We start from the raw sequence: 25,291 nt of genomic DNA on the forward strand, positions 1-25,291 counted from the left end.
GCTACATGTTTCATAACATAATATAAATTTATAATTTTATATTTATAAATAATAAAAAAGCACATGTAGGAGTTTGATTGGTGATGTCATGGGGAGGTAAAGATGTTCTTTCTACTGATTGGGCCGCGCAGTGGCGCTCTTTGACGTAGCCCTTCTCTCATTGGCTAGACTCACATGTCAGGTTGATTCCTGATAGTTGGCTCGACCAATCAGATGTTGCTCCGCTCTCTGGCCATACGGCTGCTCGTGTTTCCTTCATACTCATTACAGCTGTGACTCTAGTTTGAGTTGTTCAGGTGAGTGAAAGTTTAAACAACTAACGTTAACGTTAGAGCAAACTGTATCTCGTACACTGGGCTTCGAGCTTAACTAGCTCGTAAAAGTACGTTTGGTTTTAGTTTTTACGACTAAAACCTGAAATATCAGGTAAATGGTTTAAGGTCGGCCGGCGTGTGACGTCATTTTTAAAGAGTAGTAATTAAACGGATGAATATATTTGTTGTTGATCTGTAGACTGCTGTCGGGAGCTGAGAGAAACACTCATGGCAACTCGCATCAGACCGGTGAGTATTGTAGATTTAACACCTGAAACACATTTTCATTATTACCTGCTCAGATTTCTGTATATTTAAATGGCGCGCGTGAGCGCTTTTACTGTACAACGGCCAACCGACCTTTTCCACAGACTGATGATGACGCGTTTTAACGGCCATCAGCGTCGTAAATCCTGCAGTTCTTTTATATTTTCATTTTTTTTAAATGTATGTACATTTATACTTAGTATTATATTACCTTTGCCTCAAATTACAAAAATAAAATGTCGGTAAAGTTGACATTTTTCTCTGACTGTCACTATCAATCTTTCTTTTTTTTTCCAAAAAATTGATTTGCATGTACAAATTAGTTGCTTATATTTACAAAATGAGTCTATAATAGCATAAGCCATTTTATTGAAAATAAAGATCCATGTTTAATAAAAATGTTCACGAAACTAAATGTTTAGTGAAATTAGGAAATATTTAAGAGATCATACATGTGTGCATTGTTCTCATGTCACAAGTATTAATATCAAAGTTTACTGGGTTTTACACGATTCTTTTGTAGTGTGGTTTTCGGTGAAGTGTACTAAAATAAATATCGTCACCTGTTTACATTCTTCTACTTCTTCTCACCGCCTTTTCCTGATGGTTTATACAGAACGAATTACTCCGAGTCGCCCTCTGTCGTTTCAAAGAATAGCACAACGGCGAGCGCGTCAAGTAAACGCCTATTATACTACCGTAGAAATATGACCGCGCAAAATGGCGGCTTCACTGTAAGGGGACCCGTGGTGTGTGTAGATAGAAACGGCTCATTCTAAGGTAATAAACACATTACAGTTCATTAGGTTCGCTGCGTTTCCATTGCCCTTCAAATTGCGCAAATTAAAAATACGGCCAATAGAAACTCGTCAATTTCGTAAAAATTTATTTCGCAATATAAGGGAGTTTTTACACTCATATGAGGGGGGTTTTCAGGCAATTAAAAAATAGGAATATTTAGCAAAACTGTAATTTGAAACCGTTTTTCGCATTTACAGGTCACCTGGTGTACATAATCTCGTGTACATCATCATTCTTTGTCAAGTTCATTTAGCTCTTATACTACAGAGCTGTTGAATGCTTGAATCTGATTGGTCGAGGAACTGGTTCTAAGCTGTGGGATTATTTTCAGGGAAACGCACGGCGAAAGTAGTTCCAGCTGGTTTTGAGCGATTTAGAGTCCATATCACTCCACCAAATGATTTCAGTTAAAACAAATGTCCTTAGAAAATAATAACGGGAATACTGGATTTTAAACAACAAAGGAATGTCACAATTTATCAAGCCCTTGAAGCAGATATGAGGGAGAAACGCCTCATATGTGGCTCCCAAGCATAAGGTGTTTTGCCAATAATGCTTGGATAACACGGCTACGTCTCCTTCGGCTAGTGCGGATTAGTGTTAGACCGATATATCGGCCCGATATTTGCGACTGTTACGTGTATCGGCCGATATAAGGCTGCTGCGTTCGCCGATATTTTTCCCCCTGCGTTATTTACAGACAGGCATCCACAGGGCAGCTCTCACCGTCTTCAAACTCTCTTGCTCTGCCTCCCTCGCGCATATTAATCAAAATCAATTGAGAATTGACACGATGGTAAAAGGTGGAAAGACTGAAGTTTCACGTGGAGCATTGGGAGATTTTTTTCCCTGAATTACCGCTGGTGTTGCTCTACAAGAGATTAAGTGAAGTGCACCTACACTCTAAAACATGCTGGGTTAAAAATAACCCAAGTTGGGTTGAAAATGGACTAACCCAGCAATTGGGTTGTTTTAAGCAAACGTTTAACCCAACCGCTGGGTCAAAACAACCCAATTGCTGGGTTAGTCCATATTCAACCCAACTTGGGTTATTTTTAACCCAGCATTTTTTAGAGTGTAACCATTAAATGACTAGGTTGTAAATAGTTTTAAATGAAGTATAGTACAGTCAGTGTGCACTTTATTATGCTGCTTGCTTGTTGATACTGTGCAATAGTGTAATTATTTTATTTATGCTTAAATATTTATTTTCAGAATTTATTTTCACCACTGAACTCTTTTTTTTTTTTTCTTGTTCTACCTCACCTGTTTTTACTATTTGTTAAATATAGTTTTTTTTTAGTTCAATAAATGTTCCTTTTTTAAATTGTAAATTTTAAATTATCATCATGATCATTGTGTCATTTTTATGTTGTAAATTGAGGGAGCAAAAGCAGTATCGGCTCCAAATATCGGCTCAAGAAAATCGGCAGCCCGTATCGGCCATCGGCTAAGGCTGATGAAAAAAAATCGGTGTCGGCACTAAAAAAATCCATATCGGTCGATCGGATGCGGATATACGCAAACCTACTAACATCCATCACTGTGATTTATGGAATGACTTCAGTGTTTCCCCTAGAAAAAATACTGGAAAAATTTGGATACTATTTTATGTTTTTGCAAAAAGTCTCATGCTTATCAAGCCGGCATTTATTTAATTAAAAATACCGGAAAAAACAGTAGCCTAATATTGTGAAATATTATTACATGATGTTTTTTTTTACCATACGTTTTTATTAATCGAATATATATATATATTGTTGTTTTGATTCACATAATGGCTCAATCGTCACCAGGTTTATTAGATGCTGCCCCTTTAAGACGCAGATCTAAAATCATTCTCCCCTTTACGCCCATTTAAGCTAAACTGTGTTTAAGTGAATACTCTTCAAGCCTGTCATTTTGAGATATAGGCTATTTTGTTGTGTATTTGATGGTTTAGTCACGCACACGAAGCATATGTGCAAGTTGGTCCGTTTCGCAGCGTGCGTACACACACACACACACACCCGCTTTGAACTTGGAAACAGCGTCTATTGCGCGGATTATTGTGCTTTTCATTTAATCAAACACGTTCTGCAATTTAGCCAAAGTGGAGAGTGCATTTGACAACAATCACGGATTGTGCTGAATCTGACGTTAAATGCATGTTTGTGGAGAAATGACAGCGCGCGCTGTGAAGGGAAGGAAGTTGTGCTAGACGATGCGCGAGCATAGTTTATAATAGTTTTACCTCATATCTTCTTTTTTTAATCATTGGAAGCGAAAATAAGATTAATATCACAGCCCTGTGATATTGTGAAAGTGTAAGCAGACTACATTTTTGTTTAGTTCTCTGGCCATCGTCAATCTCTCTCTCTCTCTCCTTTACAGTGTGTAAGTGAATGTCGTGATATTAATGATCATGTGAAGATTTTGCAGTGGCGCCGCTTTGAATACATTGTAGGGGAAACACTGGACTTATCGTGAGAGGGAAAAAATAAGTTTTAGTCGCGTTACACCAATTAATGGAACTGCTGTCATTTTAAAGGCACAATATGTAATTTTTTGTATCTTATTCAAAACACAGGCGTGTCTTTACTCTTGATTGGTCAACAAAATATATAACACCATTCTAGTAGTTTCTGGATATTTAAATCGAAAAAATCTTACATATTGTGCCTTTAACAATAGTAATAAATAGAAATCAGGCAACTGTCAAACCATCATCGCACAATGACCATCACACATTCATTCCATGTTTGTCTTTATAACCCTGTGTGTTAAACTGTGTGAATTGTTCACTGTTGTGCTTTATAGATATAGATTTATAGAGCTCTATAGTGTGTGGATGTTTCCTCCGCAGAGCAACAAGCGCTGTGCTGTCATCGGGGGGTCCGGGTTTTTGGGCAGGCACCTTGTGGAGCGGTTAGTGGACCGCGGATACACAGTCAACGTGTTTGACATCCGACAGGCCTATGAGCTTCCAGGAGTGGCGTTTCACCTAGGGGACTTGTGTGACAAACAGGTGAGGGTTGTTCGGTTTCAGCCTGAGGCCGGTACGCTGTGTGCGGTTACAAATTTATACATTGTTATATATAGGTTCAAATGTAATAGAATATAACTGAAAACATTATCTATATTTGTGTTTTACATTTTGAAGTAAACTTGAGGAGATTCTAAGGAGATTACGTCAGGCTGTGTAAGTGGCTGAGACATTAAGTCTTTTGTCTCTATGCACTTCCTGACTATTTACCATGACAAGTTTAGAGCAGTACTGCCTGAGTGATTGGATTAGCATCTATGCGTTTGAATGGCACGATTGAATCTGGACGAGAGACACAGTTATGTAGGGTGTGTCCTTTTTACCTATAAATGTAGATAAATTGCATTATTTTGTACTGTTTTCGGACAACCTGCAGCACAGAGTTCTCATTAAAAGAATCACTTCTGTTTTGATCCCGACGTCTCCTGGTCTCTACTTCACGAAACAACAGAAGTTGACAACAGCTGTCTTCTTTACGCTCATCTCGTTTCTGCTTTAGGCTTTGCTGGGGGCTTTGAAAGAAGTGTCTATCGTGTTTCACTGCGCTTCCCCGGCTCCAGGCAGCGATGATCGGGCTCTGTTTCAGAGGGTCAATGTTGATGGGACGCGGACTGTCATTCAGGCCTGCCATGAGGCCGGAGTACAGGTATGTGTTATATTTCCATATCATAAAACTTCCCAGACCGCAACATAGCATCGGCCCAGACACTTGTGTTTACACAGAACGCACTGATAAGTGATTAGGGATGGGTATCGAGAACCGCTTCCAAATGTCCCAGAACCGGTGATTCAATAAGAATTACGTTTTCCTCAAATGCTATGTTTAAATATGCAAATGAGGCGTTATCTAATTAAATATGCACACTTTCAATACATTTCCAGAACAAAAATCTGAACATTGGATAAAGCCAGGTTCAAAATTATTATTTTTTTTTACATTAGAGTCAAAGGTTTTTACAGAGGGGGTTTAGATATCTCTCTTTATCACTCAGAAAATACTGTCAGCAGCCTGAAAAAAATACATTTTCACCATTTCTTTATTTTAGTTATAAAATGAAACAAATTGTATATGAACAAACCCTTCAGAATATAGATGGGAATAAAACTGTAAAGGTTTCTGGCTCAATGTAGGAGAAAAAACTAATTTTGAGATATGAAAACGGCCTTTAAAGATATGAACTGTGATTTGAAATCTACAGACGCAAATATATAAAGTGCTCTAAAAGACTTAAAGATACACTTAAAAGTGATATTGTTTTCCACTAGTCTGAAAAAACACTTTATGAAAAGCCCAAAATGATGTGTTGTTAAAAAAAATGATTTACTTCCTCTGTATTTTTGTCTTGTTTGCCAGTACAAGTGTCTAAACATTCATATACATTTACTGGAGAAGCAAAATGACGTTTATGCTTAAAACAAGAAACATGGCTATTTTAATGTTTTTTTTAAAAGAATCAAGGCATTTATTTGATCAAAAATGCAATCTGAAGCAGCACAACTGTTTTCAACACTGATAATAATCATAAATGCTTGTTGAGCATCTGCATTTGAGCATTTTTCTGAAGGATCATGTGACACTGAAGACTGGAGTAATGATGATATTCAGCTTTGATCACAGGACTAAAGCTGTATATTCACATATAAGACCTAGTTTACATTTTTATTGTATTTTTGATCAAATAAAAACGGCTTTGGTGAGCAGAAGAGATATTAAAAACATTAAAAAAAGTCTCACTCTGCACATCAAAATCATTATTTGAATGGATTTGCAATGTGAGCTGCATCATGCTAAAGTATGTACATGTATTCGTTTGGTATATTGGCTCAATCTACAGAGATAAAGTCAGAATTGCAAGATATAGTCAGAATTGCAAGATATAGTCAGAATTGCGTGATATAAACTCGCAAGTCTTTTCTTCACAATTGACTTTTTTGTGCAGTTGCGAGTTTATATCACGCAATTCTGACTTCTTTTCTCAGAATTGTGAGATCTAAACTCCAATTGCAAGTTATAAAGTCCAATTCTGAGGAAAAAAGAATTGCAATAATATTCGCGTTTACATCACAAATATGTAAACTCGCAATTGCGAGAAAGTCAGAATAGCGAGATAAAAAGTCACTATTACCTTTTCTTATTCTGTGGCGTAAACAAGCTTCCATAGTCATAATGTATGATGAAGAGCTCATATTGAAAAATGCTGGATTAAGTAATGACAATAAACTGGACGGCTTTTAAGCAATATTTGGCATGATCCCTGTCTTTTATTCCTGCCGTAGTAAAATTGAAAATGGTTGCTGAAAAAGAGTGGGAACCCTGTTTAATTCGTAATATTCTTTTAAATTATGTTTTCCCAGAAACTGATATTGACCAGCAGTGCTAGTGTGGTGTTTGAAGGAACTGACATCAAGAACGGGAAAGAGGATTTGCCTTATGCCAAAAAGCCAATTGATTATTACACAGCGACCAAGATCCAGCAGGAGAAGGTGGGTCTGAATCTCATGTTGTTCAGTGAATCCTCCACGTCTGTAAAACATTATGACCAGTGATCTCTCTCTCTCTCCATCTGCTCAGCTGGTGTTGGAGGCCTGCAGTAAAGAGAGAGGTTTCTTTACAGTCGCTATTCGTCCTCACGGCATCTTCGGCCCGCGGGACCCTCAGTTAGTGCCCATCCTGGTGGATTCAGCCCGAGCAGGAAAGATGAAGTTCATCATCGGGTGAGAGATGACTGAAAGCTCCCATAGGGTGTCTGTAGCAGCCCATTAAAGCAGCGGGTTCATCCACTAGGGGGCAGACTCTCACCTGGAGGATTATCCTGCCTGTCTGTCAACACTAGAGCATCTCTACTGCACCATCACTCACTAGATGTGTTAAATGATATTGCACCGCAGAACTCATTTAGTTCAGTCTATAGTGGAGATGATGGACACTGCACAGTTTGGGTTCCTCAATTAGAGGAAGAATAGCTTTAAGAGGTAGTTTGTGGCGAACTAACAGCTGACAACAACAAAACAAATACATATTCTGTTCCTCTCTTAGGCTTATTGCTCACGTGACTGTCATACATGTATGGAGTGTGCAATATTTTGGGAAATGTGCATCGTGCGATCACATATTGTGATAGAGACGGACGTGTTTCTGGGTTTTTCAATGAAACCAATGGCTAGAGAAAAAAGCCGTTTTTTTTTTTATTAAAGCAACTGTTACTTAAACAGTTTTACACAACATTGCAGTTATTTTTCTAATATAATTAGGAATATTTGAAAACATACCTTGGATTATCCATTGATAATGCTGTTGGTGAACTGTCCAGGTTTTACACTTTTATAGGGCATTTTGAAGAACCGATATCGATGCTTAAAGGGTCATGACATGAGAAATATGTTAACCTTTATTTAAGCAGGTAATAAAACACTTAAGAACAAGTTCTTTCAGGAGAGTTAAATCTCCTGACAGACATACAAACACACGTTACAATACACACACATTCATTTAAAACATTTACAGGCTGTAATAAAAACACTCCCTATTTAAATAGTCAATGACTTTTGTAGCACATTTCAATCATTTGGGCCAGCAAAACCAAAAGCTGAATGACCATAAACCATTTTCTTTCTTGGGCTGGTCAAAAGATAATCAAAAGAATATGAAATATCATAATTTGCCTTGATCTTTTGACATATAAGAGGTATTTGTGCTATTGAAACATCCTGCAAGTTTCAGAGCTTAAAACGTCCTCCTCCATTATAAACAAAGCATTTATTAAATCAAACGTCAAAAACAGCTCGTTTTGATATTGGGGGATCTGTGACATCACACAGGAAAACACATTTGCATACGCCCGCCTCCAGAGCAAGACATTGACCAATAGTTATCCATCATTGCACCATAGGCCCCTCCTACTGACACCATAGGCCCCGCCCACACATTTATTTCTTAAATAAATAATAGGTTCGCAATTAAATGTTACATACGCAGCCATGGAAACATGTTATATTCATGCCGAACGAGAGTGAGCTGAGCCAAATTTAAGCTTTGCCTGCGTTTTGCGAACCGGTCACCCGATTTTCCACGAATTTAACAATAGGCTTACTCCATTTTATTCTTTGTACTTATTTCCAAAATCTTCATTTATGTGTCTCACAGGGGGTACGCGTTTCTTCCTTTTGTTTGCTTTTAATTAGGAGTTCGCATAATTTACTAAAGTAGAAAACGGCGCTGTAGGACGGATACATTTTGCTTCAAACTATTTAACGCAGTTTGTGCTTGTTATTAAACTTAAGGTGCATCAAGTTTATGTGTATAGCGCATTGTATGCCGGATATTTTTAGTTTCACTTTGCTCAATCAAACAAAGCCTAAAGTTCTTGACCCTGCGGAAGATAAGTTCATTCTTCACAACTATCTATTGTGAGAGGAAATATAAATTATATAAGAAAGTTAAATATGTTCTATATGACCATTATTTACTGATATTTATTTAAATGTTTTACAGGCTGTAGTATAGTTTCACTGACGGAACACCTGCTTAAGTAGATGTTTGAGTCTCGTTTATATTTTATCTTCAAAATGTAGTATATATATATATATATATCCTACATATCTTTAATTAAAATTTGAAATAAATTTGCGAACTTTTTTTCATTCAGTGTCAGCAATTTAATCAAACATTTAATACAATGTAACTGCTTATTTACTGAAATTATTCAACTGTTGTTATATGTATAGCCTAAAGTATGAAACACATTGGTTTAAATCGTACATTATAACACTTTCCAGATCGTCTTTTGCAACAGACATGCGCAGTTGGACCTGCGTGACGTAGGCTGTAAATTGGTCTATATGGATGTTTTTAAAACATGTACTCGCACGCAGTGGAGAGCGGGCGTTGATACTGTTTCCTATGCAGTGACTTTAGCCAATTATAACAATGGCTGTTCGCTGACAAGCCTTAAAGGAGCCACCCTTTAAAAACAGACCAGAATGGGGGTTGAAAATAATAGTTTTCCCACATATATATTTGTTTGTTGTGCAAAAAAACTTTATTACATTTTATGAGAACCTCAAGGAACATATAATGAAAAAAAATTACCCCTTTAAATTTTCGGGTTGATGAACAAAGCTTCAATTTCATTACATAATTTCAAGCAATGAATAGTTTCGAGGACCTATTATGCCCCGTTTTACAAGATGTAATAAGTCTCAGTGTCCCCAGAATGTGTGTGTGAGACTTTCCTGCTCAATATACCCCGCAGATCATGTTATTCATGGCCATTTTTGAGTGGAAGGGAAAACATGCTGTTTTCGTGCCTGTATCTTTAAATGCAAATGAGCTGCTGTCCCGACCCCTATCCAGAAGAGGTTGTCACACACAAGGTTATGTCAAAAACACACACAATTCACATAAACACAGTCGGTTGTGTGTGAACGTAAAGAAATCACGTGTGTATTAGATCTGTGTATTAAAGTGACAGTAGCGTAATGTACAGTATCTGCTGTTAATATGAATCAAATCAAACTAGTCATGGGCGGGGTCTATGATAATAGGGTGGAGTCTGTCAGCAGTCGTGGGTGGGGTCTATGCTAATAGGGTGGAGTCTGTCCGCAGTCGTGGGTGGGGTCTATGCTAATAGGGTGGAGTCTGTCCACAGTCGTGGGTGGGGTCTATGCTAATAGGGTGGAGTCTGTCCGCAGTCGTGGGTGGGGTCTATGCTAATAGGGTGGAGTCTGTCAGCAGTCGTGGGCGGGGTCTATGCTAATAGGGTGGAGTCTGTCCGCAGTCGTGGGTGGGGTCTATGCTAATAGGGTGGAGTCTGTCCGCAGTCGTGGGTGGGGTCTATGCTAATAGGGTGGAGTCTGTCAGCAGTCATGGGTGGGGTCTATGCTAATAGGGTGGAGTCTGTCAGCAGTCGTGGGTGGGGTCTATGCTAATAGGGTGGAGTCTGTCAGCAGTCATGGGTGGGGTCTATGCTAATAGGGTGGAGTCTGTCAGCAGTCATGGGTGGGGTCTATGCTAATAGGGTGTAGTCTGTCAGCAGTCGTGGGTGGGGTCTATGCTAATAGGGTGGAGTCTGTCAGCAGTCGTGGGTGGGGTGTATGCTAATAGGGTGGAGTCTGTCAGCAGTCGTGGGCGGGGTCTATGCTAATAGGGTGGAGTCTGTCAGCAGTCGTGGGTGGGGTCTATGCTAATAGGGTGGAGTCTGTCAGCAGTCGTGGGCGGGGTCTATGCTAATAGGGCGGAGTCTGTCTGCAGTCGTGGGCGGGGTCTATGCTAATAGGGTGGAGTCTGTCAGCAGTCGTGGGTGGGGTCTATGCTAATAGGGTGGAGTCTGTCAGCAGTCATGGGTGGGGTCTATGCTAATAGGGTGGAGTCTGTCAGCAGTCATGGGTGGGGTCTATGCTAATAGGGTGGAGTCTGTCAGCAGTCGTGGGCGGGGTCTATGCTAATAGGGTGGAGTCTGTCAGCAGTCATGGGTGGGGTCTATGCTAATAGGGTGTAGTCTGTCAGCAGTCATGGGAGGGGTCTATGCTAATAGGGCGGAGTCTGTCTGCAGTCATGGGTGGGGTCTATGCTAATAGGGTGGAGTCTGTCAGCAGTCATGGGTGGGGTCTATGCTAATAGGGCGGAGTCTGTCAGCAGTCGTGGGCGGGGTCTATGCTAATAGGGTGGAGTCTGTCAGCAGTCGTGGGTGGGGTCTATGCTAATAGGGTGGAGTCTGTCAGCAGTCGTGGGTGGGGTCTATGCTAATAGGGTGGAGTCTGTCAGCAGTCGTGGGTGGGGTCTATGCTAATAGGGCGGAGTCTGTCAGCAGTCGTGGGCGGGGTCTATGCTTTAGGGGTGTGTCAAAAAATGGATTCACAGAAGAATCTAGATTCTCATTTGCAACGATTCAGAATCGATCTGAAATGTCCAAGAATCGATTTAATAAATTGATAAAATCAGCTGGCTGTTCGCCTTTACGCGACGTCCGGACGACACCACGCAGCCAGTTTTTGAACGCGAGCGGCAAATCACTAAAACAGAGAGGAAGCAAATATGGATGAGAGGGAGATCCAACCAGCCCCGTCTTCACTTAAAGCTAAAGTTTGGCGTCATTTGGGTTTTTACCGAATGCCTGGAAGCGCTGCGCTGGACACGACACACACAGTGGGCAAGCTTTGCAAAATGAAGACCAAGTACTTCGGCAGAACAACAGATGCGCGGCTCATATTACTAGCTCAGCCGCCAGCTGCAGACCGACGCACACTGCAGTGGTTCACCAAACTCCCAGCACTTTATTTTCATAACTTGTTATATATAAGTTACTTTGTCTGACTGAGAAATATAGATTTTTTTGTGTCTTCACCGGTTGTGTTCTACATGATATTTGTGGTAAACTGCAACTTTCCTGGGAAATGCATCTATTTTCAACCATTTTGTATTTTGAAGAAGCACTTGTTCCAACTTATTTTATAGCTAGCTACTTATGAGTAGCAATTGAGAACCAGACAATGTTTTTGATAAAAGGCACTTTCCTGAGAATTGAACTTAATAAATGTGAAAAAGACACTTTAATGTATTCGTTTGTCATTCTGTATAGCAAAGCAGATGAGAGTAGATCAGGATCAGAAACCTGATTAGAAATCATTATGGATAAAATCGAATCGTTTTGAATCGATTATGAATCGAATCGTGGCCTCAAGAATCAGAATCGAATTGAATGGTGAGATGGTGAAAGATTCCCACCCCTACTAAGCATATGTGACATCACTGCTAGAATCTGCAAACGCTAATGCTGAGACGCTGCTAATGATGTATGGGGATTAAAAACAGGAGCGGTTGCTTACACTGCAGACACACGTTTATGTTCAAACAGCATGTTAAAGTGAATTTAGCATAATCGATCCCCTTTAATGACGGCATTCAAGCTGGCACGAGCAAAACCTGATGATCATGTTCTCCAGCATGACCTAGAGAGAATCTTGTGCTTTAATGAAAGCAAGAAAATCTGACCATCTGAATGATCATCGACCCAGTGCAGCTTTTCAAATCAATTTAAAGACGTTTAAATAAAGTTTTTAATATAAAATGCATTTATATTTAACTTTATATCCTGCTTTAAAGTAAATACTGAATCTTTTCTATGTTGATGTGATGGAGATAAAGTGCCGTCTGATGCTGATTTGCTCTTTATCTGCAGGGATGGATCCAATCTTGTGGACTTCACCTATGTGGAGAATGTAGTTCATGGGCATATTTTAGCAGCTGAACACCTCAAGGCTGATTCCCCGCTCTGTGCTCAGGTATGCGGTGTGTATGAGAGAGACTTCCTAGATGTGCTTTCATAGATCCAGTGCCACATGTGTGTGTGTGTGTGTGTGTGTGTGGACTGTGTAAACATACCACATTAATGATGCATCAAGGTTTGATGCTCCAATTCCAGGGAAATGCATTAACAGCCAAAACACTGTCATAGACCTTGAATTTTGTCACGCAATTGTCCAGTCTCATTGGAAAATTAGAACATTTCCGAGATGTTTGCTAAAAATAATAAAAGCTGTGTGACTAATGTCGTTTTTGTAAGATGCCATACGACCAATAGGAGCTTGGCTTATCCGTTTCATTAGCTGAGCCACTAAGAATGTGTGATCAGAAACCCACACTAGCTGGCTAATGAACTGCTAGTAGCACGTTATATTATCATAAATGCTCTTTTACCTATTGCTAATATGAGCTGTTTATGTATCGTGAGAGAGGCCATTGCCAGCAACACGTCACATAAAATGTCTTGAAATATCTTAAAATATATCAGTGCCATTGTTTTACATTTATAAAAGCTACCTAAATGTCCTAATTTAAAGGGCTAGTTCACCCAAAAATGAAAATTAGCCCATGATTTACTCACCCTCAAGCCATGCTAGGTGTATATGACTTTCTTCTTTCAGACGAACACAGTTATATTAAATAATTAGTTTAGTTTATTATTTATTTGACAGGGACCATGTGCAAGTACATTAATCTTACAAAAGAAAAGATGCATTACACCAGATTTAGCTACAGCTAATTTCCATCCGCAGTCCCTGGGCAGATAAAACAATAAAATATATACATCTAAACATCAATATATATATAACTCAGTCTGCTCAAATGCCGATCAACATGATTGTTTGCCTTGACCCCTTTAAATAAAGTTTAAAAAAAGACCAAGCAGTCGATCTACAGCGGCCAGAGCGAGGTGTGAACGCAGTCATCCTGACTTAAAGGGTTAGTTCACCCAAAAATGAAAATTCTGTCATTAATTATATATAGCTTTCCTAATATAGCTAATAGAAATATAGCTTTCCTATAGCTCAAACAGTAGAGCATGGCGCTAGCAACGCCAAGGTCATGGGTTCGATTCCCAGGGAAAGCAAGAATTGAGAAAAATGTCAAATGTGTTCCTTGAATGCAATGTAAGTCGCTTTGGATAAAAGCGTCTGCCAAATGCATAAATGTAAATGTAATTCCTCACCCTCATGTGGTTGGACACCCGTCAGACCATCTTCAGTTCATCTTCAGACACAAATGAAGATATTTTAGTGTAAAGCTGATGCTGAGAAAGGCTTCAGATAGGCCTCCATTGGCATTCAGTACATTTACACTCACAAGACCCATAAAAGACACTAAAAACATCGTTACAAAGTCCATCTCACCACAGTGACTCTACAATAATCTTACGATGCGACGACAATAGTTTTTGTGCGCAAAAAAAATCTAAATAACACCTTTATCCAACTTGTTCTTGTCTTCTGTGTGCCTCCACGACGCATGCGTGAGAATATGAGCAGATCCGGCGTTCGGACACATGACCCAGAAGAGATTTGTTTACGAGCAGAGGAAGACGCGCGTGTCTCAGCTGTTGATCTACACTGATCGTGCTTTAGGTCTCGGTGTAGTTCTCAAAATGGGGCTAAAGTGGCATTTCATGGATTCCCGAACGCCGGATCTGCGTCATATTCTCGTGGAGACACACACGGAAGACAAGAACAAGCTGGAAAAAGGTGTTATTTTGATTTTTTTTGCGCACAAAAACTATTGTCATCGCATCGTAAGATTATTGTAGAGCCACTGTGGTGAGATGGACTTTGTAACGATGTTTTTAGTGCCTTTTATGGGTCTTGTGAGTGTAAATGTACTGAATGCCAATGGAGGCCAATCTGAAGCCTTTCTCAGCATCAGCTTTACACTAAAATATCTTCATTTGTGTCTGAAGATGAACGGAGGTCTGACGGGTCTCGAACGACATGAGGGTGAGGAATTAATGACAGAATTTTCATTTTTGGGTGAACTAACCCTTTAATCTAAGCCTTGTCTGTCAAACCAGGCCATAGTTAGTAATTTATTTAAACCACTTTCAATGTTCCCACACTTAACAGGCCTACCACATCACCAATGACGAGCCGGTGCGCTTCTGGGACTTCCTGTCGCAGGTTCTGGTGGGTCTGGGCTACAGCGCTCCTGGGCTGCACCTGCCGTACACGCTGGTGTATGGGCTAGCCCTGCTGCTGTGGCTGCTGGCGTTAGTGCTGCGGCCGCTCGTACAGCTCAAGCCCACCTTCACACCCATGCGGGTCGCTCTGGCCGGCACACACCACTACTACAGCTGTGCCCGCGCCAAGCAGGACATGGGCTACCGGCCCCTGGTGCCCTTGCAGGAGGCAATAGTGCGCACTGTGGAGAGCTACCCACATCTGCGGAGGGCAGCCTGATCACAGCAGCAGGATCTGGGGCATCAGCACAAGGCACTTCAGCATTCCTGCGCTAAAGCTAACGTTTCTCCAGGATGTGCTGTTGAGTTCAGATGCCAGATGTCGACATTTGGCCTCTTCAGACCTTATGCTGCAAAAGAATTCAGATGTTTCTCCAAACTTGGCAGTATAAATTTCACATCAAGTTTCTAATCGTCACGTTTCCTTTTTCAATGCAACATGATGACTTCTGTAACGTGTGGTTTTTAAAGGGATAGTTCACACACGAATTAACTCGTAAGAGTTTTCTTCGTCTTCAAAACAGAAGTACTGAAGATATTTTTGATGAGATTTTACCCGAGCGGTTTCTGTCCCTCCTTTGAAAGAGAATTACACCAAAACTTTGACTCTTCTTCAAATTGTTCGTAAAGACTGCATCAGATCGGTACAGGCGTCAGACCGGCGTCTCCTCACTGTGTGTGTGTGTGTGTGTGTGGGTGGGTAGGTTTAGTGTGTGTGTGTGTGTGTGAGATGGGTAGGTTTAGGTTTAGTGTGTGTGTGTGTGTGTGTGTGTGTGTGTGTGTGAGTGAGATGGGTAGGTTTAGGGTAGGTTTAGTGTGTGTGTGTGTGTGTGTGTGTGTGTGTGATGGGTAGGTTTAGGGTAGGTTTAGTGTGTGTGTGTGTGTGTGAGATGGGTAGGTTTAGGGTAGGTTTAGTGTGTGTGTGTGTGTGTGAGATGGGTAGGTTTAGTGTGTGTGTAGGTTTAGTGTGTGTGTGTGTGTGTGTGTGATGGGTAGGTTTAGGGTAGGTTTAGTGTGTGTGTGAGATGGGTAGGTTTAGGGTAGGTTTAGTGTGTGTGTGTGTGTGTGAGATGGGTAGGTTTAGTGTGTGTGTAGGTTTAGTGTGTGTGTGTGTGTGTGTGTGTGTGTGTGTGTGTGTGTGTGTGTGTGTGTGTGTGTGTGTGTGAGATGGGTAGGTTTAGGGGCTGTGTATGTGTGTGTGTGAGATGGGTAGGTTTAGGGTAGGTTTAGTGTGTGTGTGTGTGTGTGTGTGTGTGAGAGATGGGTAGGTTTAGGGTAGGTTTAGTGTGTGTGTGTGTAGGTTTAGTGTGTGTGTGTGTGTGTGTGAGATGGGTAGGTTTAGTGTGTGTGTGTGTGTGTGTGTGTGTGTGTGTGTGTGTGTGTGTGTGTGTGTGTGTGTGTGTGTGTGTGTGAGAGATGGGTAGGTTTAGGGGCTGTGTGTGTGTGTGATGGGTAGGTTTAGGGTAGGTTTAGTGTGTGTGTGTGTGTGTGTGTGTGTGTGTGTGTGTGTGTGATGGGTAGGTTTACGGTAGGTTTAGTGTGTGTGTGTGTGTGTGTGTGTCTGATGGGTAGGTTTAGGGGCAGGTGCAGTGTATGGGGATAGAATATACAGTTTATACAGTATAAAAACCATTACGCCTATGGAAAGTCCCCATAAAACATGAAAACCCAACATGTGAGTGTGACGGAGGGGTTCCTGGCGCTAGTTTGACTCCTTCACATATTTAATGAGCTCTTCACGAGTTCTCAGCTGGTCAAATACCATCATACAGTGGTGGTCAGAATCATTGGCACCCCTGGTAAATATGATCAAAGATGGCTGTAAAAATAAATCTGCATCATTTATCCTTTTGGTCTTTCATTGAAAAAATTCACAAAAATCAAACCTTTCATTGAAATAAAAGAATTGAAAGTGAGAGGTAAATCACATTATGAAATAAATGCTTTTCTCCAAAACACGTTGGCCATAATTATTGGCACCCTTTTATTAAATACTTTTTGCAACCTCCTTTTGCCAAGATAACAGCTCTGAGTCTTCTCCAGTAATGGCGGATGAGTTTGGAGATCAGAGATCATTCCTCCACACAGAGTCTCTCCAGATCCTTCAGTTCCAGCTCTTCAGTTCACTCATGGGCTTCAGGTCAGGGGACTGGGATGGCCATGGCAGAAGCTTCATTTTGTGCTCAGTCACACATTTGTGTGTTGTTTTGAATCATTGTCCTGATGAAGATCCAACCACGACCCATTATAAGAGTTCTAGCAAAGCCCACCAGGGTTTGTTCTTCATACCTCGATAACTCCGTTAGCCGGAGTTGGTTGTTGATGATTTGGCTTGATCTTGGATTGTTTGGTTCTTCGAGGCTCATCCTGGACTTGCTGTCATAGCAACAGATCCGTAAGATTAAACCTGCTCGAGCGGCTTATTTCATGTAAACAGGATTAGATTCATCTTGAGGGGCCAGTTGTTAAAAACATTTAATCGGGATCAAAATGATCTGGATTTGGAAATCCCATGTTTTGCTGTCCAGGATCAGATCTTACTTTTGTGCCGGTTTTTCAAAGCAAAATTCGATACACACCTTTTCAGATGACCAAATCTGGATTACTAGTGTTCTACGGAGCCCCTGAAGGGACATGTGATGGACAAAATATGAGTTGGGAAAATTCAAATGCTTTTGCGTTCTCTCAGAAACCTTGTGTTCGCTCGCGAAGAACTTTTGACTGGTTCATCTCTTGTAATTGATAAGAAGTAAAAAGGCTTATAAGTGATAAAAAAAAAACACTTTACATGTAATATAATATTAGTGTACACTTTACATGTAATATAATATTTGTGTTTGATATTTACAGCTGTTTGGGGATTATTTTACGGCAGCTAAATCTTTTTTTACTTTGACTATAGGACCGAAAGGCTGGCCGAATGTCTACTTCTAATTTATTACTTTAACAATTAGCCTAACTAATCAAGAGCCAAATAAAATGTGTTTGTGTATTATATGATACAAATGTTGTCTTTTTTGACCAGTTTTAAAGTTTTACTACATTTTTCTTCCTGGAATCCAAGTTTTGAACAACACAAACTGAAGGTTTGATCCAGATTAAAACTAGGATTGGATTCCCTGATCTAATCTGATTTCAGATTCCTTCTGAACAACCCATTTTCAAGACCATAATAAGATCAGCTTACCTTTGAACAACTGGCCCGAGGTGATACTTCAAATCTGTCCCAGCCACTGCTACTTTATTACAAGAGTTCATTACTGAACCAGGGGCAATAATCATCATTTTAAATAATAATATAAAACTGTTATATTGTATATGAGAATGTATAATACTACTATAGACACTATAAAATTTATTTGTGATGTACTTTGTCATTTTATTGGAGGTTTACACACATGTTGTACAGTTACTCTGAGCCGTGCATTCATTTAAGTGATGACGGATATTATGGGATGGCTTGATGAAGCAGGAGATGCAGAGAATTTGATCTTGACACTTAAGAAACTTTAATGCTGTCACGTTACAGATCTGCTCCAAATTGAATCAAAATTTAATTACAACAGTGAAATAAAAATGTAAAGGGTGTACAAATAAATAAAATAAAATCGTGAATATAAATAATTGGTGGTAATGTTAAAAAAAAAACATTTATCATTGATCTATTATAACTTTTATGTTGGTTTGGTGGTTTGGCTGTTTCCTTATAAAGCTCCAGATATTCGTGGGGTTTTTGGTGTAATTTGTCAAGTTTTTTCCAGGTGGCTTTTTTAATTATATGATGTCATTACGTTGCTGTCTTGACGCCAGCCAATCGCTGCACTGCTGATCGTGGTTTCGAGTATCGATGCATCTGCCCTCTTCAGGAACACAAGAACGCGCAGTGATCTTAGATAACTCAATCCAGATATTTAAATCCAATCCGCAAATTCGTTTGGAGAACCAAATTAGCCAGAGATCAGTTATCAGGATTAGAAGATAACATCAAAATCATCTCAGATGTGTTAAGCGAGGTATGAAGAACGGGCCCCAGGTTTAGATTTTTTATCTGCTGGTATTTGCTAGAATCCATGATGTTATGTGTGTGAACAAGATGTCCAGGACATCCACCGTATTTTTAACCATGGGCATGGGGTGCTTTTATCCCTGTTTGCTCCAGTCATCTGGTGTGTTAAAAATCTCTTTTATAGTGTCATCTGAGCACAGAAACCGGTCCCGTCTGAAGCTCCAGTCGTGTCTGAACACTGAATCTGCTGGAGTTTGTTTTGGGATGAGCAAGGACGATTTTTTTCTCAAACCCTCCCAAACAACATGTGGTGCTGTAGGAGCTTTTTGATTTTTTTTGTCTTTCTGCCCCAAAGACTGAACTAATCTCTGCGGTTCTCTATCTGTGATCTTGGAGAGTCTTTGTCCACTCATACTCTTCTCCTCTCGTGCATTAGGACGATACACACACACACACACACACACACACACACACATCCTCTTCCAGGCAGATCCGCAACATCTTAAGTTGACTGGAACTTCTTAATTATTGCCCTGATGGTGGAAATGGGGATTTTCAGTGCTTTCGCTTCTTTCTTACAGTCATTTCTATTTTGTTTAGCTCAACAATGTTTTTCCTCACATCAGAACTATATTCTGTGCTTTAACTCATTGTGATGAATGATTAAGGGAATTTGGCCTTTGTGTTTCCTCATATTTCTACTCCTGTGGAACAAGATAATTAGGCAATCGCATGTTTAGAGTCACCCTGGTGTGCTAAAGAAATGAAAGATTAATGGGAATATACTTCAGAGATATTTTACTCATAAACAATTCCAATAATTGTGGCCAACGTGTTTTGGAGTTAAACATTTATTTCGTGATGTGATTTTCCCCCACTTTCAATTCTTTTACTATTTTTGGCTGGTAAGTTCTGTCTTGAAATATACGTACCGGTAATAGAAGTCAAACAATCAGGTTGTGAACGTATCCCTATGTCGATCTCTTTACTGCTAAAATGCCAATGTGAACACAAAGCGGACTAGGACTAAATGCAAATATCTTTCTGATCTGTTTACTAAAAATCAGAACAAACCTTGTGTCCTTTATTCCACCATTGACTCTGTGTTAAATCCACCCTTTGTGAAAGCTTCGGAATGTTTTTCACGAATAAGATCTCAGTTGTCTCACATCTTAAAAAGCCCAATCTTGATCCTACATCTCTTTCTAATTTTCGGCCCATCTCAAACTTGCATTTTATCTCAAAGATCATGGAGAAAGCTGTGCTTGCCCAATTACAATCCTCCATGTCTGTCAATTCTATCTATGACGTTTTTCAATCAGGTTTTAAAACCCTACATAGCACCGAACCAGCTCTTTTCAGAGTCACAAATGATATATATCTCACAAAAGATTCAGGAAAATCCATGGCTCTGGTCCTTCTAGATCTAAGCGCTGCATTTGACTTAGTCGAACATACTTCTGTCACGCTTTAGAGTCTTGTGTGGGACTCGTGGTTCTGGATTAAAGTGGTTTGGCTCTTATTTGTCTAATAGGTGTTGCTCTGTACATCTGAGGCATTATTCATCCTCCAACATCCGTGCCCGAGAACAGTTTGTAAAGGCCCATTCACACCAAGAACTATAACTATATTACAGGGATTGAGGGGGACAATTCCCCCCGGATAAATGGAAATGGCCAAATTGGCCAATCCATGATATTTCTGAAGCCTCTCTCCATTATGCAGCACTGTTTGCTGATAGGATGACAGACAATAAAGTCTAACGGCACCCGTCAATGTCAAAACGGTGGCCAATCAGATCAAAGAAGGCGGGGCTTAATGTTCATGAAGCCGTGAGTGAATTCCAACGTGACGCGTTTAGTTTTATCAGTTTAAGAGTGTGTGTGATAAGATATAAGTAGCTAAACATTTAAATCTTGACAACTGTTTAATGATGGATATGACCAGTGTTGGGGTAACGCATTACAAGTAACTTGAGTTACGTAATAATATTACTTTTTCAAGTAACTAGTAAAGTCACGCATTACTTTTCAAATTTACAACAAAATATCAGAGTTACTTTTTCACATTTATTTGACATGTTGAGAAAAGTGAGAGTAAGTGCAGAGGTGTGTGTGTGTGTGTGTAAATGTGTTATTGTAGTTCTATGTGAGCATATATTAATCTCACTTGCACAATGAAGATTCTGTCCTCCTCAAAATTAATAAAATCAGTCAAATGCAAAATCAGAGTACTATGCAAACCTCCAATAATTAAATGTTAAATAAAACTAATATTTGTATGCATTTAATCTACCTTTATTGATCAATGTCGTGCTGCTGACCTTCGATGATTCAGTTAAGCCATGAGCAAAAATTACGAGATTTTTGTTTTTATTGGTAAAACTTTTTTCTCCTGCGTCCTATTCTTCCATTATCCAGAATGGCAGCACATTTTTACCTCAGCCTGAGGCTTATTATTTCAATTTTGGTATGAAGAGGTCTTTACATTTGCACAAAAAATGACTTTTTTTGCTATTGAAAAACAAAATTAAAAAGCAAGCCCATCCCAGGTGAGAAAAAGTAACGCAAAAGTAACGTAACGCATTATTTTTCTTAAAAAGTAACTAAGTAACTCAATTAGTTACTTTTTAAGGGAGTAACGCAATATTGTAATGCATTACTTTTCAAAGTAACTTTCCCCAACTCTGGATATGACTTTTGAATTTTGAATTGAAAATATGCTCTAATTTAAATGATGTCCTCCTTTAACTGAATGTGACGAGGCAAGAACCGTTTTTTGATATTTTTGACACACAAACAAGAGTGAATGTGTGCATACCGCATTTCCTCAAATAAAAGCTGGGGCCTTTATTGACCTGAACTGCAGAAGGTCACAGGCTTTTATTAGGGGCAGGCCTGTATTTCTAATTCCAGCTATTAGAAAAATAATTGTTTTAAATGAAAAGCGATAGCGCTCCAGAGGACAGATTTCATCGGGCCGTGGGAAGTGGGGGTGCTGCAAAGGATTGCAAATGCAATGCAAATTTTTGTTCATTTTATTCATTTTTAGAATGTAATAATTTATTTGTAATAAACATTTTAAGTGGCCAATTAAAAAGTATTAAAACATACATGAGGTCATATTGTGACTGTTGCGGTGTGTGTGTTGAAATAGTGGTAATATTTCCTCCAGAGGGAGATCGCCTTTCTGAAGATCCCGAAGCTCATTCCGCTCAACCCAGAACTCCCTGTGAGACATACTGGATCAAATATAGCTCTATCTGAAATAAATAGTAAGGGCTGCCCCTGACTAAAGCTTTTTTTCTTTTCTAGGTGTTCATTTAAGCCGTTGTTCACACGGCGCCGGCGCCTCCATGTCATTGTCTGTTATAGGCTATTTGCTTATTTATTAAATCCGGGCAATTTGCATGATAAAACATAGATTAAAATTAAGATACAATTGATACAAAATTAAATTCACTTTAAAGCTACACTGTGTAACTTTTTTAGTTTATTCTTAGCTAAAAACACTTAGTTCTTTCAAAAATATATGTGCTCATTAATGTAGATTTACTTCTTTCAAGTAATAAAGTATTCTCGTAAGTTTATAATATGCCATTGTAAACACATACGGGTGGGGGTTTGAATGTGGGTCGCCATGTTGCTCCTCCATCTTGAAAGTACATTAGCCAAAGAGGGACAAACCCGTAAATTCAAGCTTGGCCTTTGGCGTTTTAACACTCGATGGCACCGTGTCCAATGTGGACGAGGTCGAACTGGAAGCCATGTTAATCTTGGACTAAATCAGCCACCGTAGGAGTTAAAACGAAATCGGAATTGAGAGGAACAGAAACTAATATTCACTGGATGGTCATATAAAAGTTCACCACTAGATGGGGGAAAATATCACACAGTGTAGCTTTAAAGAAAGGCTTTCAACAAAACAAAACGTATTGAAGTGTTATTGAACTTATTGAAGACCCCCGTCTTCTGACATCATGCATCTTATGTGTCCTGTTCACTTTTCAACGTAAATGAAATAAAAAAATAACATTATTGTATTTAAACTGAAACTAATTACGTGTTTTAATGGCTACAAGTATAGTAGGCTGCAGAGAAATGTCATGTTGGAGCAGGATTTGAGCGCACGTCATTTTACCAGTTCATGAGTGAAGCTCTGCTTTGCTTCACACACATGCTCTGGTAAGGTCGGCAGGTTTTTTGCGTTCATTTTTTTCCCTGTCGCTGTACAAGCTCGTTTATTTTAGCCTATATGACTGTGTAAACCTTTTATTTAAAGATTTAATGTAGGCCACAGTATATTGCATTACGATTGCAAGAATAATCAACATTGTGAAAAATGTGATGTGCAGTCAAATGTCCCGGTGTGTAGGCCTGTGTTCTCACCGATATATTTATTGTTCTTTCGTGTTTTATAGACTATATAGAAATATCACCATTCACAACAACAGCCAGATGGGCGACAAAGTTTATTCCCCGCTTAATTTCTATATTGTTTGCACGTGAGGGAAAAAAGTTTTCTTCTATAATTTTGTTATTTTACTAATCGAACTAATGCATCCGCGCTTTCTATATTCCACATGAGGGAAAAAGCGTTCTTCCACTTAAGACGAGTTGTGCACTTTTAAGGACTTTTTATTTTAATATATATCTCTTTACATATTTTTTTCATACTTAAAAACTATAATTTAGTTATTTTTCTATCCCAACTAATTACCATTAATTAGTGTGGTCCAATCAAACAGACGAGCTACTGGAGCTCAAACTGCTCCAGAAGTTAATGCTGGTTCTGATAGAAAGGGCTCAGAATACACAGAGCATCTCAGTTTGTTGAGTGTGTGTGTGTGTGTGTGTGTGTGTGTGTGTGTGTGTGTGTGTGGCTTACCTGGGGAACACATGGCACAGGTGCATTATGGGAAGAAGGCGGTGTGATGCTTTGAGCAATGTTCTGCTGGGAAACCTTGGGTCCTCCATCCATGTGGATTATACTTTGAGCAAAAATGCAAAATCGCACAAATGCTTCAGGAACGGTTTGAGGAGCACAACGAGTTTGAGTCCAAATTCCCCAAATCTCAATCCAATCGAGCATCTGTGGGATGAGCTGAACAAACAAGTCCCATCCATGGAGGCCACACCTCACAACTTACAGGACTTAAAGGATCTGCTGCTAACATCTTGGTGCCAGATACCACACACACATTCAGGGGTCTAGAGGAGGCCATACCTCGACGGGTCAGGGGAACAACACAATAGGACATAATGTTATGCCTGATCGATATTATTTCTCTGTGCCGTTATAGGGATTTTTAGTACCTGGCTATATCTTTATCGCTATAAGTATTGTTAGTTCACACCAAGAATGTGATCATTGCATTGTGTGATCTATCTTAGAGTAATTATGGGATGAATAGACACTACTACCTACTTAATGATATTCTCTGTACAATATCTCCCATCAACAGCTTCATTGATCATTCCTGTCATTAGCTCACACCAGCCGTGCTTCAGCAATCCTGCATGTTTGTGATTCCTCCAGCAGGCGTTGGGCGGAGGAGCGGGTGTTGGTCGGATAGCTGACATTCCCCGCTCGGAGATATGAATCGCTATCACTGTGACTCACAGCGGCCCGACCGGTTCTGTCCCGGAGCAGTAGGTGTAACCGGCGCTGAAACCGCAGATGCAGATCGCCGGTGAGTGAGTATCCTAGAGACCGCACACACTCCACTTGGAGACGATGACTCAGGCCTTCACCTCCACTGAACCAGCATCAGCGACTAGTTTATGTAAGCGGAGAGTATGGAGGAGGCATTATTCTAGAAAGGTCTATGTTAGAGGGTTTGGATTCAGTACTGAATGAATTAAAAGACAAATTCAATTGGATAAAACAACCTGAATACAGACCTTAAACATAAAGTAATGAAGTAAAATATGTCAATGTTCTCATAAAAATCATAATAAAATACGATTTTTCTTAATATGTTGTGAGGCAAATTATATTATTTGAAATTTGTGTAACCAATCTGTGTTGTTGTCATATGACAGGACAACCATTACACACTGATCATTTACTGAAATGTCATCTCAGGTTCGCACATTAAAATGCCAGTTTTGATTCCTTTAGTTCCTGTTTCCCCGGTTTGTTTAGTTTTGGTTTCGTTGGTTCCCAGTGCAGTGGTGGTTTCTATGGGTGCTTCTGATTCGCACTGCTGCTTTATGTCCAGTTCGTTGTGGTTTGCTGGTTCTCCTACGTTTTGTTAGAACGGATGGATCTCCACGGCAGAAATATCAGAATATCTGATAGCGAATGCCGGCCGGAGGATTTCCGTTTTCTCTGCTGTCCTAAACCTGTTAAACCTGTCAACACAGTCCAG

At 39.8% G+C, this 25,291-nt stretch overlaps 1 protein-coding gene across 1 annotated transcript; it reads left to right on the forward strand.

Annotated features, from left to right (window-relative positions):
• The first annotated feature begins 263 nt into the window (after nt 1–263).
• nsdhl (NAD(P) dependent 3-beta-hydroxysteroid dehydrogenase NSDHL) lies at nt 264–15,977 on the forward strand. Its single transcript, XM_079838869.1, has 8 exons — nt 264–296; nt 514–563; nt 4,228–4,389; nt 4,907–5,053; nt 6,763–6,891; nt 6,980–7,122; nt 12,585–12,687; nt 14,800–15,977. Exons 2-8 carry the CDS (start codon nt 543–545, stop codon nt 15,130–15,132), a joined length of 1,038 nt encoding a protein of 345 aa, XP_079694995.1. The 5' UTR covers nt 264–296; nt 514–542; the 3' UTR covers nt 15,133–15,977.
• Nucleotides 15,978–25,291: the final 9,314 nt, after the last annotated feature.

Source organism: Gobio gobio (genome assembly GCF_949357685.1).
Source record: "Gobio gobio genome assembly, chromosome: 16".
NCBI lineage: Eukaryota > Metazoa > Chordata > Actinopteri > Cypriniformes > Gobionidae > Gobio > Gobio gobio.

Excerpts from the sequence above, each read along its gene's own strand:
- nsdhl (XM_079838869.1), top strand. The coding sequence starts at position 543 with ATGGCAACTCGCATCAGACCG. Across the intron at positions 564-4,227 it reads TGGCAACTCGCATCAGACCG|AGCAACAAGCGCTGTGCTGT; the intron begins GTGAGTATTGTA and ends TTTCCTCCGCAG. Across the intron at positions 7,123-12,584 it reads AAGATGAAGTTCATCATCGG|GGATGGATCCAATCTTGTGG; the intron begins GTGAGAGATGAC and ends CTTTATCTGCAG.